Here is a 14861-nt window from a genome sequence, read left to right as displayed (position 1 = left end):
ATGATCAAGAAAAGTTATTCAAATGTTTCCTTTTGGAGGATTGCTCAAGGAAGTCTGTAATGAGGGAAACTCGCGTGAGCTCGATGGGATGCTGAAAGGAGGGAAGGTGACAGGACAGAGAGAGAAAGAAAACATAACCGTTGGGATCCAAATGGGTGTCCTCGACGACGTCGGCGTTTACTGTATATAAAGCGTGCAGTTCATCAACTTGAACCTACCAGCGAACAATGACGACCTTGTCTTCGCTGTGAAAATGCTCTCACCCTTTTGTGATTCAACGTTTTCCACAATTTTTTCATGAAGGCTCGGGAATGATCCGCTCCCTCCTCAGTTCTTTACGAGTGAGGTCAGAATACCTTCCTTAAGAACAAGGTGGAGTTAGACAAGTATTTTCCCTTATCCTTCCTGTGGCCTTACCCCTCCCCCCTCCTGCTCCCATTGCACAAGATGAGATAACATCTTGAAGGTGGAATCTCAGCACCATGAGATGGATCTGACTTGGCACCATGAGTACTGCATTGAGAAGATTCTTAGTCTCAGCACCATGAGCTTGTATTGAGATGGATCTCTGTCTCAGCACCATGAGCCCTGCATTGAGATGGATCTCAGTCTTAGCACCATGAACCCTGCATTGAGATGGATCTCAGTCTCGGCACCATGAACCCTGCACTGAGATGGATGGATCTCAGTCTCGGCACCATGAACCCTGCATTGAGATGGATTTCAGTTTCGGCACCACGAACCCTGTGTTGAGAGAGATTTCAGTCTTGGCACCATGAGCCCTGCATAGAGATGGCTCTCAGTCTCAGCAGCATGAGACTGCATTAAGATGGATCGCAGTCTCAGTACGAAGAGCCCTGTATTGGAATGGATCTCAGTCTTGGCACCATGTATGCTGTGTTGAAATGGATCTCAGACTTGACACAATGAACCCTGCATTGAGATGGATCTCAGTCTTGGCACCAAGAACCCTGTGTTGATATGGACCTCAGTCTCAGCACCACGAACCCTGTGTTGAGAGAGATTTCAGTCTTGGCACCATGAGCCCTGCATAGAGATGGCTCTCAGTCTCAGCAGCATGAGACTGCATTAAGATGGATCGCAGTCTCGGTACGAAGAGCCCTGTATTGGAATGGATCTCAGTCTTGGCACCATGTATGCTGTGTTGAAATGGATCTCAGACTTGACACAATGAACCCTGCATTGAGATGGATCTCAGTCTTGGCACCAAGAACCCTGTGTTGATATGGATCTCAGTCTCAGCACCAAGAACCCTGCATTGAGATGGATCTCAGTCTCGGCACCAAGAACGCTGCATTGAGATGGATCTCAGCACCATTAGCCCTGTATTGAAATGAGTTTTCTCTTTATGCACCATATGTGTGTGTCAGTTCTCACCATATTTATGTGTACGTTCTGAGTATCCGCATCTCTACATTTTTGCTTTTAAAATGTTTTTCGGCTTGTGATTCGAAGATCCAACTCGGTGGACGGCTCATTGTGCTGAGATCCAGCTTGTTGCATGGCTCGTGGTGCCAAGATCCACCTTGGTGCACGGCTCGTGGTGCCAAGATCCACCTCGGTGCATGGCTCTTGGTGCCGAGATCCACCTCGGTGGATGGCCCTTGGTGCCGAGATCCACCTCGGTGCATGGCTCTTGGTGCCGAGATCCACCTCGGTGCATGGCTCTTGGTGCCGAGATCCACCTCGGTGCATGGCTCTTGGTGCCGAGATCCACCTCGGTGCATGGTTCATGGTGCCAAGATCTACCTCGGTGCATGGCTCTTGGTGCCGAGATCCACCTCGGTGCACAGCTCTTGGTGCCGAGATCCACCTCGGTGCACGGCTCTTGGTGCCGAGATCCACCTCGGTGCACGGCTCTTGGTGCCGAGATCCACCTCGGTGCACGGCTCTTGGTGCCGAGATCCACCTCGGTGCACGGCTCTTGGTGCCGAGACCAACCTCGGTGCACGGCTCTTGGTGCCGAGATCCACCTCGGTGCATGGCTCTTGGTGCCGAGATCCACCTCGGTGCACGGCTCTTGGTGCCAAGATCCACCTCGGTGGATGGCTCTTGGGGCCGAGACCAACCTCGGTGCACGGCTCTTGGTGCCGAGATCCACCTCGGTGCATGGCTCTTGGTGCCGAGATCCACCTCGGTGCACGGCTCTTGGTGCCAAGATCCACCTCGGTGGATGGCTCTTGGGGCCGAGATCCACCTCAGTGCATGGCTCTTGGTGCCAAGATCCACCTCGGTGCACGGCTCCTGGTGCTGAGATCCACCTCTGTGCTCGGCTGGTGGTACTGATAATCATGGTTGTGTGCACGTTCATGTATGTGTACATTGCTTTTGCGAATTCCAATCTGATCGTGTGGCGGCTTCACAGTTGTGTGCACATGAATGGGCCGACCCTCCACCCAGACAGTATCATAGATATCAGTGTTGGAGTCTGCAGACGTTTGTATCGCCCACCCCCTCACTTCCCATTAACCAATTACCATGGAGACAGGAATCCAATATTTTCTTCAGGTACTATCAACACAATTTAATTTTCTACGTTTAAAGAAAGCCGATGTGGTGTGGAGAAGAAGATTTTTGAAGGAATTTAAGGATTTTTCCCAATAATTTATTTCCGCTATTTTGGCACACTTTCGGTCACGTGATCGACATGACTTCCCTACCATGGCCTCATGTTGTATCCCAAATTTGGTGGCATTCTGTATGGTGGGTCTGGAGAAGATTTTTGAAATAACTTACACAACCGCCATATTGACCCACTTCCGGTCACATGATCAGCATGACCTTCGCAATTTAACATCAGGACCCTGTCCTAATATTGTAACCCAAATTTGGTGACACTTTGACTGCTGGATCTGGAGAAGATTTTTGAAGGAATTTACGAAGGCTACCATTTTGACCTACTTAAAGTTACGTGACCAGAACAAACTTTACAATCCCCGTTGCCAGTCAGAAGCAGAGCCTTACTGCCAAATTTCAGCTGGCTCGGCCCAGCGGTTTGGCTGGAGAAGTCAAAATAAGAGACGGATGGACGGACGGACGGACGGACGGACGGACGGTGCATGATCACAACACCTTATCTGAAATTCCAATTCCAGATAAGCTAATAATATCCTTCTGATATCCTATTTTATTACCTCCGCCATCGAAGGTGGACAGGTTATGTTTTCACCCCTCCCTGTCTGTTTGTCCATCTGTTTGTCTGTTTGCACGATGTCTCAAAATTTTGTGGACAGATTCGGATGAAATTCGGTGGAGGGGTTTGGTGTGTGACAAGGATGAATTATTTACATTTTCGTGAAGTTCCGGATCTGAATACAAGAAATGTATAATTTTTGAGTGATTCTTCACCATTGAGAAATGGGGGTCAAAAACAATATGCTGTGGAGCATGATATTTCAAAACGTTATGGATGAGTTGAGACAACACGAGGGAGATGAGTTGGTTCAGTGACGAGAGCAAGCCGATTAGATTTTGGTGTAGGTCCGGATCAAGATCCTACGGGTGGGATTAAAAAAAATTGGAAACCGTTCAGCCTGGCGGAGGTATGCACTCTACCTAGTACCATTCTAGTTTAATATATGGTTTTAAAATGAAAGATGATAAGTAATACTTTACCAAGTTATTGATTTGCCAGGATAGCTTTAAGGTATGTGCATTCACCTTTGACCCATCTAGCTTGGATTTGAATCTTCTCCCAGCTATAAACTGTCACCCTAGTATTTCACATGCAGAATGATGCATAAATGTATGTGCCATCCTTCGGATGGCCGTTAAGCCAGAAGACCAATCTGGCAGAATTGGCCGTTGGTGGACGTTATAGATCCCACTGTGTCATCCACGAACAGGAGGTAAGTTATATTGCTAGCATCCTGAACAAATTACAAAATCCTACTCGAACCTACAGGGAGCACTACATCAGCAACAGAGGTATGCACCAGTGATGATGCAACCTGCAGTTTGGTGCTGCACACAAAATTATGATAACCAAATTATTTGGGAAAAAAAAACACACCAAAACTTGAAATAATCCCTCCAAAGCATGTTTTTTTGTATTCCACCAATTCATGGCATTTTGGTCACATGGGAGCTAAACCTAATCAAATGCATGTCTCTGGAGCGATATTCTGGAGCCAAAGTCATGATATTGTTGCCATTATATTACGACCACGATATTGATGTTCTTATTCTCCATAAGACACATCGGGGATAAATATCATGCCCTCAGGGACCACATCTATGGTTTCAGGCTTATAGCAGCAGCACATCACAGAAAGTATGGCATCGCAACTGATGCAAGACACATCAATGGCCATTCCATCCTCAGAGTCGATATCTTCATAATCTGAGTGAAAGTTATGGAAACAACCATCAGAAATATTTACAAGCCATCTCAATCAAAGTGGCCCCTTCCAGCTATATCCGTCACCCAACAAGTCCATACTGGCAAATTCAACAGCTATCACACGTCACGGGGAAATAGTACAGATTATGTGACAGGAGAGCAACTGGCAGCATAAGCCATAAGAGATGCTGTTGCCTCCCCCATGATGCCAAGCAGCCAGGCTCTTTTCACTCAAGTAGGCAAGAGGAACAACTCCAACCCAGGCCTCTGTCTTAGCTACCTTAATTTCAATTATCTTCAACATCTCTGAAAACAAAATACCACATCCCAGAAATTTACGTATGCAGATGATCTTGCTCTTGCCACCCAGATAACCAGGCTCAAGGATATAAGCAACACCTTGACTGAGGATTTAGGATTCATGGAGTAATATTTCACCTTTTGGTGCCTCCATCCAAATCCATTGAAGACAACTGTCACCGCTTTCCACCTCAGCAACCAACTGGCGAAGTGGACTACAGGTATCCTTCTGTGGCCAACCAGTCAAAGAATGAACACTACCCCCAAGTACCTTGGTGTCACCATGGATCATAGTCTGATATCCTGGGAACATCTCAAAGGAGTCAGGGAGAAGACCAAAACTGGAGTAAATATCATCCGTAAACCAGCTGGGGGGCTAGCGCACACAGCCTCCGCACTGCTGGCCTTGCCTTCGTGTACTCTCCAGCAGAATACTGCTCTCCTGTGGGCAGAAAGCCCCCAGGTTTTGGCCTCCCATGAAAACAGTCGACCACATGAAACCGGATCTGCAATCTCCATGTGAGGACATCACCCCATCTCCACAAGTGAAAATTCAAGGATAGCCCCGCATGTGGCTGTGGACATCCAAACAAAACAATTCATCGCATCGTTCACCTAACCATAGACTTGGTTAGGTCTATCACTTGGTTGTCTAATTTGGACTTGGACCTCTGAGTCGCTATTTGCCATACGCAAGAAGAAGTACTCTCATGACACATGCATATTTTTTAAAGATGTAAGAACTATTAAAGGAAGTAAATCAAGCACCCAAAGGGATTACATAGACAAACATTCCAAGTCATTACCTTGAAGTAAAATCCTAGAGCAGACAATGTCACTATTGGAGACCGCAAAGTAGAGAGCTGTCAGGCGATGGTCATTGTAGCTATGGTAGATACGCCGCTCCAGCAAGAAGTTAACATTGAACCCACTGGAGAGAAGGAGTTCTAAGCACTGAGGATGGCCACCTTCTGCCGCTGAGTGGAGGGGACTAAGACCACTCGCAGACACTGCTGCCATATTTGTCACAGGGATAAGCTTCTTTAGGGCCCTGAAAGGCAAAGTGATCATAATGGAAATTTAACATAAGGCATAACTCGTGAAATGAGAACACATTTACAACTGTGATTAAAAGGTTTTAATGTGTACAAACATCAATGCATCCATGAATCCTCAGTCGCCAAACTGGTCAATGTGTACGTTCCTCAGACAAACACGTCTGGCAGTAATTGAATTTGAAGATCCCACCCACGATGTCTTTCATGAAGAGTAGGTAAGTTATTCCCAGCACTCAGAACAAATTCCAAATTGCTACCACACTCAATCGAATGTTAGGCCTGGCCAGCCGATTCCTGAAAGAACTAAAACGGCACTCGGTAGACCACATACCTCTGCCAGGATCAACAGGTTACAATTTGTAGCCCACTGATAGGTCAGATCTGCATCAGGCTTTTTACCAAAATCTAATCAGCTTGTTATTGTCATCTTCCCAACTCACCCAGCAAGTTTTGTCATAAACTGTTCACAACTTTTTGAGATATCGTGCTATACGTATATCGTTTATAGTCCGATCTCTCAATGGTGAAGAATCATAAGAAAAATTCTCAGATCTGGATCCGGATCTTCACCAACATCTAGTATCAATTTGTCCTCGTCACACGACCAACCTGCCCACCAAATTTTGTCCGGATCCGTCCATAACTTTTTGAGATATCCCGCTCACATAAAGACAGACAAACAGACACAGGGCCAAAAACATAACCTCCGTCCACCTTTGGTGGCAAAACGTTTCTCAGCCAACCCCACAAGAAGGTGGGAATAGTTGGGGTTGTTAAAAGAAGTAGTAATAGACTTGAGTGCTCCCTAACATAACTTATTAAGGTATCCTTATGTATGCCATTTTATTTTCTCTTATTACCATCACCGGAGGAGAGGGTGTTGTGTTTGGGTCCATTTGTCTGTCTGTCTGCTTGTTTGTTTGTCCACACAGAACTTTCGTGTTTTTCTCCTCAACTGCTTGTCGGATTGAGAGGAAGTTTTCACCACAGGTGCGGATACTCATGTAGAATGTTTTAATAATTATTATGACGTCATGTTGGAAAAACGGGAAAACTTTGGACCTCTGTATTTCTGAAACTGCACCAAGGAAAAAATTGAAACTTGGCACACGGAAAGTACTCCTCATGGGGAATGAGCGTGATTTTTTTTCTGTCATAGGTGCCTTCGTTATGACGTCATAATTGCAGATGTAGAACGCTACATCTGATCAGTATGAACCATTGAGAGATAGGACTAAAAACGATGGTCATCTCGGGATAAAATGATCCACAGAAAAAAAATTGATGATTTAATTGGTCATGTGATTCGCCAGTCATTGTTTTTTTTTGTGTTTTTTTTAAACCTTCAAAAATCTTCTTTCATGTAGTTGCTAAAAAGATCGGGGCGAAACTTTACACCTACGACCGCCTTTCCATGAAGAACAAAAGGTTCACAAATATGATGTCATAGGTCACATGGTTTGTCAGCCTTATTTGATTTACCCTAAAACCCATAAAAAGTCTTCTTCTCCAGAACAGCTGTACAGATCGCGGGGAAACTTCACACAAATGTTTCCCAAGCCATGGGTGTACAAGTTTGTTCAGGAATAATTGAGAGGTCACATGGTTTAGTAGCCATATTGGATTGAAGAAAATATTTAATAATGTTTTCTCTGGAACTGCTCAATTAATAGATGTGAAACTTCACAATTGTGGTCAAGTAGTAATGGGGAATACATGTTTTAAATTTCAACTTGTTCGAACACATGGTCTGGCAGCCAGAATTATTTAATTTCTTGATATGGGATATATATATATATATATATATATATATATATATATATATATATATATATATATATATATATATATATATATATATATATATATATATATATACACATACGAGCAGGGATACCCGTGCTCCACACGGGAATCCTGTGGATGACGGCGGGTCTGAAGGAGTATATGTCACAGTTAATTGTAAAATTGTAGAGGCTGCCACCATTATTTTTTTTTTCATCACCACTATAATATTATATTTTCCCTGCCATGTTTTATATGCAGAAGACTCGAGTTCAAAAATGTTAAGATTTATTGCCGCATCAGATAAAAAACCATAATGCCTCAACAATGTGAGGCTGGTTTCATGTCATCATTTGTGACTTAATTTATACATCCGGCATAACCCAGCCTAGCCCAGCGTATTTGATTTATTTACGTCTGTTATCCTGATAACGTCAAAATTATAACCGTTCTTGAACTAAGAATTGGGAGACATGTATTATGAAACGGCATACCTCTGAACGCCTCTGTCGCTGTTGCCGTGCGCGTGCAGTTCGATGATTCAAATTTGTTCGCTTTCGCAGTGGCATAATGTTTCGGGTTTCTAAGCTGTTATAACAAGAGGAGAATGTGTATGTTTAAAAAGTCAACGAATACGAACATTTTGTATTTCCAAAAACCCGAGCGTTTTTAACCATGAAGCCTTTTGTTACGATTAATATGCCGGTGCACTATTCGAAAGCCTTTTTTTTTAAATGGAATTTTTTTTTTACATGTATATTTTTTCATTTTTATGGAAAGCCACTTGGCGCATCCTGGAGCTGAATGTTAGGTCTATATGTGTGAAGTTTCATCAAGATCGGTTCACTGGTCTAGGAGCTTATTGGTTACAAACAGACAGACAGACAGAAGGACTGCCATTTATATAGTAGACCAGCTGAAGTACCCGGTAATACCCGGGAAATTTGCCCTATTTTCCTCACGCTAGTTAGACTGAGGCATTGGTTGTATGGAGAAAATTAGGAAGGCTTCTTTTATTCCTCAGATTTATGGAAGGAAGGCTTTATGCTGCCGTAATCCTCAGAGAGGTCATAGTTGAAGGTGGCCTTGAGCCACTCAATGTTTCTAGCAGCAGTGGCAACTGTCCTTGATGTCCTGTCAAAACCCGGACCTAGAAAGCTGGAACGTGAGTTTTGTGCTTCTCTCGCCCGTTGGTGTGACGCTCTATTTGCAGTTAGGCGTGTGTCTCTGTCTCTGTCTCTGTCTCTGTCTCTGTCTCTGTCTCTGTCTCTGTCTCTGTCTCTGTCTCTGTCTCTGTCTCTGTCTCTGTCTCTGTCTCTGTCTCTGTCTCTGTCTCTCTCTCTCTCTCTCTCTCTCTCTCTCTCTCTCTCTCTCTCTCTCTCTCTCTCTCTCTCTCTCTCTCTCTGCAGCCGACTGTGCTTGCCTGGCTCGTTCATGAGCAGATATATCAGCAGTAAGACGACTCTCTCTCTCTCTCTCTCTCTCTCTCTCTCTCTGCAGCCGACTCCGCTTGCCTGGCTCTTTCATGAGCAGATCTATCAGCAGTAAGACGACTCTCTCTCTCTCTGCAGCCGACTCCGCTTGCCTGGCTCTTTCATAAGCAGATCTATCAGCAGTAAGACGACTCTCTCTCTGCAGCCGACTCCGCTTGCCTGGCTCTTTCATGAGCAGATCTATCAGCAGTAAGACGACTCTCTCTCACTCTGCAGCTGACTCCGCTTGCCTGGCTCATTCATGAGCAGATATATCAGCAGTTAGCTGTTGCCGTGCGCGTGCAGTTTGAGAATTCAAATAACAGGAGGAGAATGTGTATGTTTAAAAAGTCAATGAATACGAACATTTTGTATTTCAAAAATCTCTAGCGTTTTTAACCATGAACCCTTTTGTTACGATTAATACGCCGGCGCACTATTCGAAAGCCTTTTTTTTTAATGGAAATTTTATTATTTTTTTTTGTTTTTTATATATATATATATATTTTTTTTTCATTTTTATGGAAAGCCACTTAGCGCATCCTGGAGCTGAATGTTAGGTCTGTATGTGTGTAAAGTTTCATCAAGATTGGTTCACTGGTCTAGGAGCTTATTGGTTACAAACAGACAGACAGACAGAAGGACTGCCATTTATATAGTAGAAGATATATATATATATATATATATATATATATATATATATATATATATATATATATATATATATATATATATATATATACTAGGTGTAAGTCGGCAGCGTGTAACTCGTCACTTCGCCTAAGTCGGCAGCGTCAAAAATCCCGAATTTATCTCATGTTAAATCCCTTTGAATAAAGGGTGATCTCTCTGTAAGTCGTCATCTCAAAGTCGTCACTTTGTCTCAGTTGTCAGATGTTGTCCGTTCCCGCGTAATGGAAACTCAAGTAAATTACCACTCCTAACTCGTCACATGGAACTGCTGCCTCGTGAGAAGCCCAATTTCATGGAATCGTGATGCTCGCTCATTGGTTTACACCGCCAGTGATAGGCTATTTATAACTGCGTACACACGTTGATCGCAATGCAGGCAGGACAATGGCGACTAAGCGTAAGCTTACAACTAAAACCTCCCAAGAAAAATACGACATTCTCCAGTTTTGCGAGGCAAATCCACTGATGAAGAAAACAGCCATAGCTGAGAAGTTGGACATCAAACGGCAGACATTGAACGATATCTTGAAGAATAAGGGCAAGATATTTGGACAAGTGGAGAAGATCATGAGGCCGGTGGAAAGTGTGAAATGCGTGAAATGTGTGTCCTTTGAAGATGTCGATGACGCGCTCATCATCTGGTTTCGGCAAATGTCGGCTCAGCCAAATATTCGGTTGGACGGTGAAATGTTGCTGCTGAAGGCACGTAAATTCGCTGCGGACCTCGGGCATGATGATGCCGAGACCTTGCCGATGCACTGGACAGACAGATTCAAAGTGAGGTGGGGAATCGGCAAGGTCAAGAGGTGTGGCGAATCAGGCAGCGTGGATTCGCCGATACTGTCTGGATGTGATGCGCCGATACTGTCTTTTGGTGGAGGATTGCCCAGACAATATCATGGAATACAATGACCGGTTTGAGTCCTTTCTCATGCACCATATGCCCAAGAGTTTGAGGCAGTCAAATATAACGGATTACTTCGCGAAGGAGTAAAGGATCAATCGAGCTTCGTGTTGAAGTCCGATCAAGGTTTTATATTGGCTTGATTTGTACATTACCGCACTCACTTACACATAGGCATTGAGTGGTAATCATCACCACGATGACTGTGTGTCATGTAATTTGTCACCATACCATCACCGATGGTATATGAGTTGTCTTACAGAGTTGTTCATTATCTTTACTTTTGATAAACTGATTCATGAATTCCATCTTTGCTTGATCACTTTCCAACTCACCAATGAACCCCCACCTATGCCCTGACGATTGTGTTTTCCTTTTGGTACAATAGCTGGCTCTCACACATGTGTCCAGGCCACGCGCGACTTCATCCTCACCCCACAGTCATCATGAATGTTCGCATATGCGTAAGTCGTCACATTTCTAAGTCGTCACTTTTTTCTCGGTCCCGATGATGACGACTTACGCCTAGTCCACTGTATATTTATATATATATATATATATATATATATATATATATATATATATATATATATATATATATATATATATATATAAATATGTATATATATATATACATATATATATATATATATATATATATATATATATATGTATATATGTATATATATATATATATATGTATATATATATATATATATATATATATATATATATATATATATATATTAATAAGGTGCCTGGGTGGGTTTGAGGGTAGAGGAGTAGCAGCTGAAACCCGAATCCTATCCATGTTCCTCCTGATGACTTCATCTTTGCTTTTTCCTTGTTTTGGTTCCTTCTGATTACTCCAGTGCAGGACTGCACCTATTTGATCTTCCATTTGATCTGAATTGAATCTATTTGAATCCCATTCTAAATTTGATTGAATAATGAATAATAATTTTTTTTAAAACGTCATGGGTCAGGGTCAGTTGTCCGATCAAAGTGGGGTTGCATCAAAGCTGGATGTCTTGGTACCTGGTTATCACTGCCAGCAGTTTTTAAGTGGCAGTTCTAATTGTGTCTCTTATTAATTACGTAACACCAGTACGCAAATGCCAGACAAAGTACACCACACAAAATAAGTCCTGGCAAGGGTCTGCAATCTATGATTGCTCTTTTTCTTGTCATTATTTATGTTTTCTCTTCAGTTTATTTTATTCTACATTACCTTCCGATATTTCATTTCCTTTTTAAGTCATCTCTTCCAGCATGACCTAATAATATGGGTGTCGATGTCCTTCGATCCGTCCGTCCGTCCATTCACAATGAAGTTGAAGCGGGAGATCTGGTCATTAGTGATCCTGATAGAGGTCGATGAGACGTACACGATGGTATGACTTTCAAGGTCACCGAAGGTCATGGTCAAGGTCACCGAAGGTCAAGATCAAGGTCACCGAAGGTCAAGGTCAAGGTCACGAGGCCTTTGAAGTTGCGAAAATGACGATTTTCAAATTCTATCTCCTCCGCCATTTCTCAAGCAATCTTGAATTTCATTTTAGCAAATGAATCTATGGGACAATATCTAAATTTGGTCAGGCCGGATTTTCGATATTCGCTTTCGTTTTCATGTCACGTGACTCCAAAGTTGGCAAAAAATGCGAAAATGACGATTTTCAAAATCAATCTCCTCCTACATTTCTCAAGCAATCTTGAATTTGATTGTGGCATGTGAATGTATGGGACAATATCTAAATTTGGTCAGGTCGGATTTTCGATATTCGCTTTCGTTTTCATGTCACGTGACTTCAAAGTTGGCAAAAAATGTGAAAATGACGATTTTCAAAATCTACCTCCTCCTACATTTCTCAGGCAATCTTGAATTTTGATTGTGGCATATGAATGTATGGGACAATATCTAAATTTGGTCGGGCCGGATTTTCGAATTTCGCTTTCGTGTCACGTGACTTCAAAGTTTGCAAAAACTGCCCTACCTTCAGGAGGCTACATATTCTCTACTGGGCATGGTAAAAGTTAGTGAATGGTGTCATTGCACAGCAGCTGATCTTGTATATTATATTTATACATTTTCTGCCGAAAGTGCAAAAGTTTCAAAACCCGAAATGTAAACGTCGGCATTTATTTTCAAAATATAATTTTGTGCACGCGCGCCAAAATGCCGAGTCATCTTTAACCGAGCTGCGCAGTTCGAGCTGCGCTGTGGAGCTGCGCAGTGAAGCTGCGCAGTAGAACTGCGCAGTAGTCTTTGGTCATCACTGAACATTGAGAACTTGTGGTATTATTTCTTGCAGAGATGACCGTCACTCCTGCACGGGGGTAATTTTTAGTGTTGCAATTTACAGTAGGTTGTGTGGCACATTAAATATCCCACAGCATCTTTCACAAGAGTATGCTATTGTGTGCCAGTACCCTGACTAGGTTCCAAATTCCTGCCCTAACCTTCAGGTGGAATTGCATCAGTAGCCCAGCAACTTTTGCAACAATGATGCAACCAGTAACCACAGACTACATACACTCAGAACAGAACCTGTAAAAATATAGATAATGCAGCATATTCCATATGTCACAATAATTACACTCACAGGTGATGGCCGAGGTAAGAGACACGATGAATGGGTAGTTCTCCAGTCAAGTTGGGCACATTGGCATCGGCTCCATGCTCCAAAAGCATGGCAAGGCAGTCCGGGTTTCCTCCCTGAGCAGCGTCAAACAGCACAGATCCCCTGTCTGCTGCTTTAGCGCAGATGTCCCCCCCTGTAGTGAGAATTAGGTTTTAAATAAATTTCTTTAAATGTACTTATTTTGATCTACATGTTTTTTTTCAAGGTTATTTATTTATTGCATGTGCAAATGTTTCACCTCCCCTTCCTATGCCCCTGCTAACATCCTCCACCCCCACTGCCAATTCCTTTACCCTCTATTTTTGTTATACTCTCTCCTCCTCTTAACCTTCTCAATCACTCATTTTAAAATATATATTTATATATTTTACTCCGATGCCACTTGCCAATATAATATTTAGTTAATCATCTCGGTCTAAGAATGCTAATATGACCAATGACCATCGATTACTATGTGATTAGCATACATGTATGTCATGCTGCAGTCCATTGTGAAGCACATCAGGTTGTACCTACCTTTGTGGATAAGTTGTTCAACAACCTCCAGATTCCCATTCTCAGCGGCAACAGCCAACGGCGTGGCACCAACTGTATCCCGCTGGTTGACTGAGGCACCGCAGCGAAGTAGAAGGGCAACAATGTCAGGTCGACCACTTTTGGCACCCTCGTGCAAAGGGCTCCACAGATGATGCCCCGGCCGTGTGGCTTCGGCGCCATGCCTCAGCAACGTGGACACCAACTCTGAATGGCCTCTACGAACAGCTGTGAATCAAGGCATAATGAATTTGCCGAACAATTTGATCAACAAAACATAGATGACACTTGTTTGTGATAAACAAACAAAAAAAAAACACATTGAATCTGTCTTCATGGGGAAAAAGAGAAAGAGATCAATTCCTCTGTAGGTTAAAATGTAATCATCTATCTGTATGTTTCCCTTGATAACTTGTGGTGGAGGAGAGTAGAAGATGATTACAGCACATGATACTATGTAAGTGATTACATTGCATCGCATGCCAGAGCTAGATGAGGCAAATGGACAGTACATTTTTTTTTCTATTGTATTTCATCTTATTAGTCGTCGGGAAACAATGTCCAAAGGCCAAATCTTCTTGCACATGAACGAAAATCGATATTAATTTTTGTGACAAGGAAAGTCAGAATGATTGATAATGACGACTTTGCACTCAAATTGATGGGATCGTTCCATCAAGCGTGAACATAGATCACAAGTCGGTGTGATGAGATATCGCATTTAGAAATAAAAATTTAAAAAACGACGGAATTGATAGAGGAAGGTTATTAGTGCGGAATGACTGATCCAAACGCACCAGAAAGACCTAATGTGGTCAAGCAAGATAACGTAAAATATGCCATGAAAGGAACTTGGAAAGGGAAGAAAATTGACATCATACCAGTCATAATCAGAGATTGGAGTGATAAACAACCTCATGGAGTACAGCATTTGAATGACATACCAGGAAATGTAACAACAAACAAGCTACAACTGGAAGATGTGTGGGGTTTGGTGATGATCCTTACAGACATCCTTGGAATAAAGATGCTATACCATGTGGAACATCTGAAAATGTTCAAATGCTTAAAATTGACAACATCCGGTCCTTGAAACGTAGACCGAGAAAA

The 14861-nt window shown here is 42.8% G+C and overlaps 1 protein-coding gene across 10 annotated transcripts in view; it reads right to left on the bottom strand.

Moving 5' to 3' along the window:
- ASB15 (ankyrin repeat and SOCS box containing 15) overlaps nucleotides 1–14861 on the bottom strand; it is an 84437-nt gene that overhangs the window by 19774 nt on the left and 49802 nt on the right. For 8 of the 10 annotated variants that reach the window (XM_085898219.1, XM_085898220.1, XM_085898225.1 and 5 more), the window contains 3 exons: nucleotides 13734–13979; nucleotides 13179–13350; nucleotides 5470–5714 (listed from right to left, as the gene is read on the bottom strand). In XM_085898219.1, coding sequence (XP_085754345.1) covers nucleotides 5470–5714; nucleotides 13179–13350; nucleotides 13734–13979 — 663 coding nt within the window. The remainder of the gene's footprint in view (nucleotides 1–5469; nucleotides 5715–13178; nucleotides 13351–13733; nucleotides 13980–14861) is intronic. The other 2 variants (XM_085898227.1, XM_085898229.1) reach the window with 1 other exon arrangement.

The sequence above is a fragment of the Eptatretus burgeri genome, chromosome 10 (assembly GCF_056783735.1).
Source record: "Eptatretus burgeri isolate ZD-2024b chromosome 10, Ebu_testis_v1, whole genome shotgun sequence".
NCBI classification, from domain to species: domain Eukaryota; kingdom Metazoa; phylum Chordata; class Myxini; order Myxiniformes; family Myxinidae; genus Eptatretus; species Eptatretus burgeri.
Note: the sequence above shows the minus strand (reverse complement) of the source record. Positions and strands in the feature narration are given on the sequence as shown.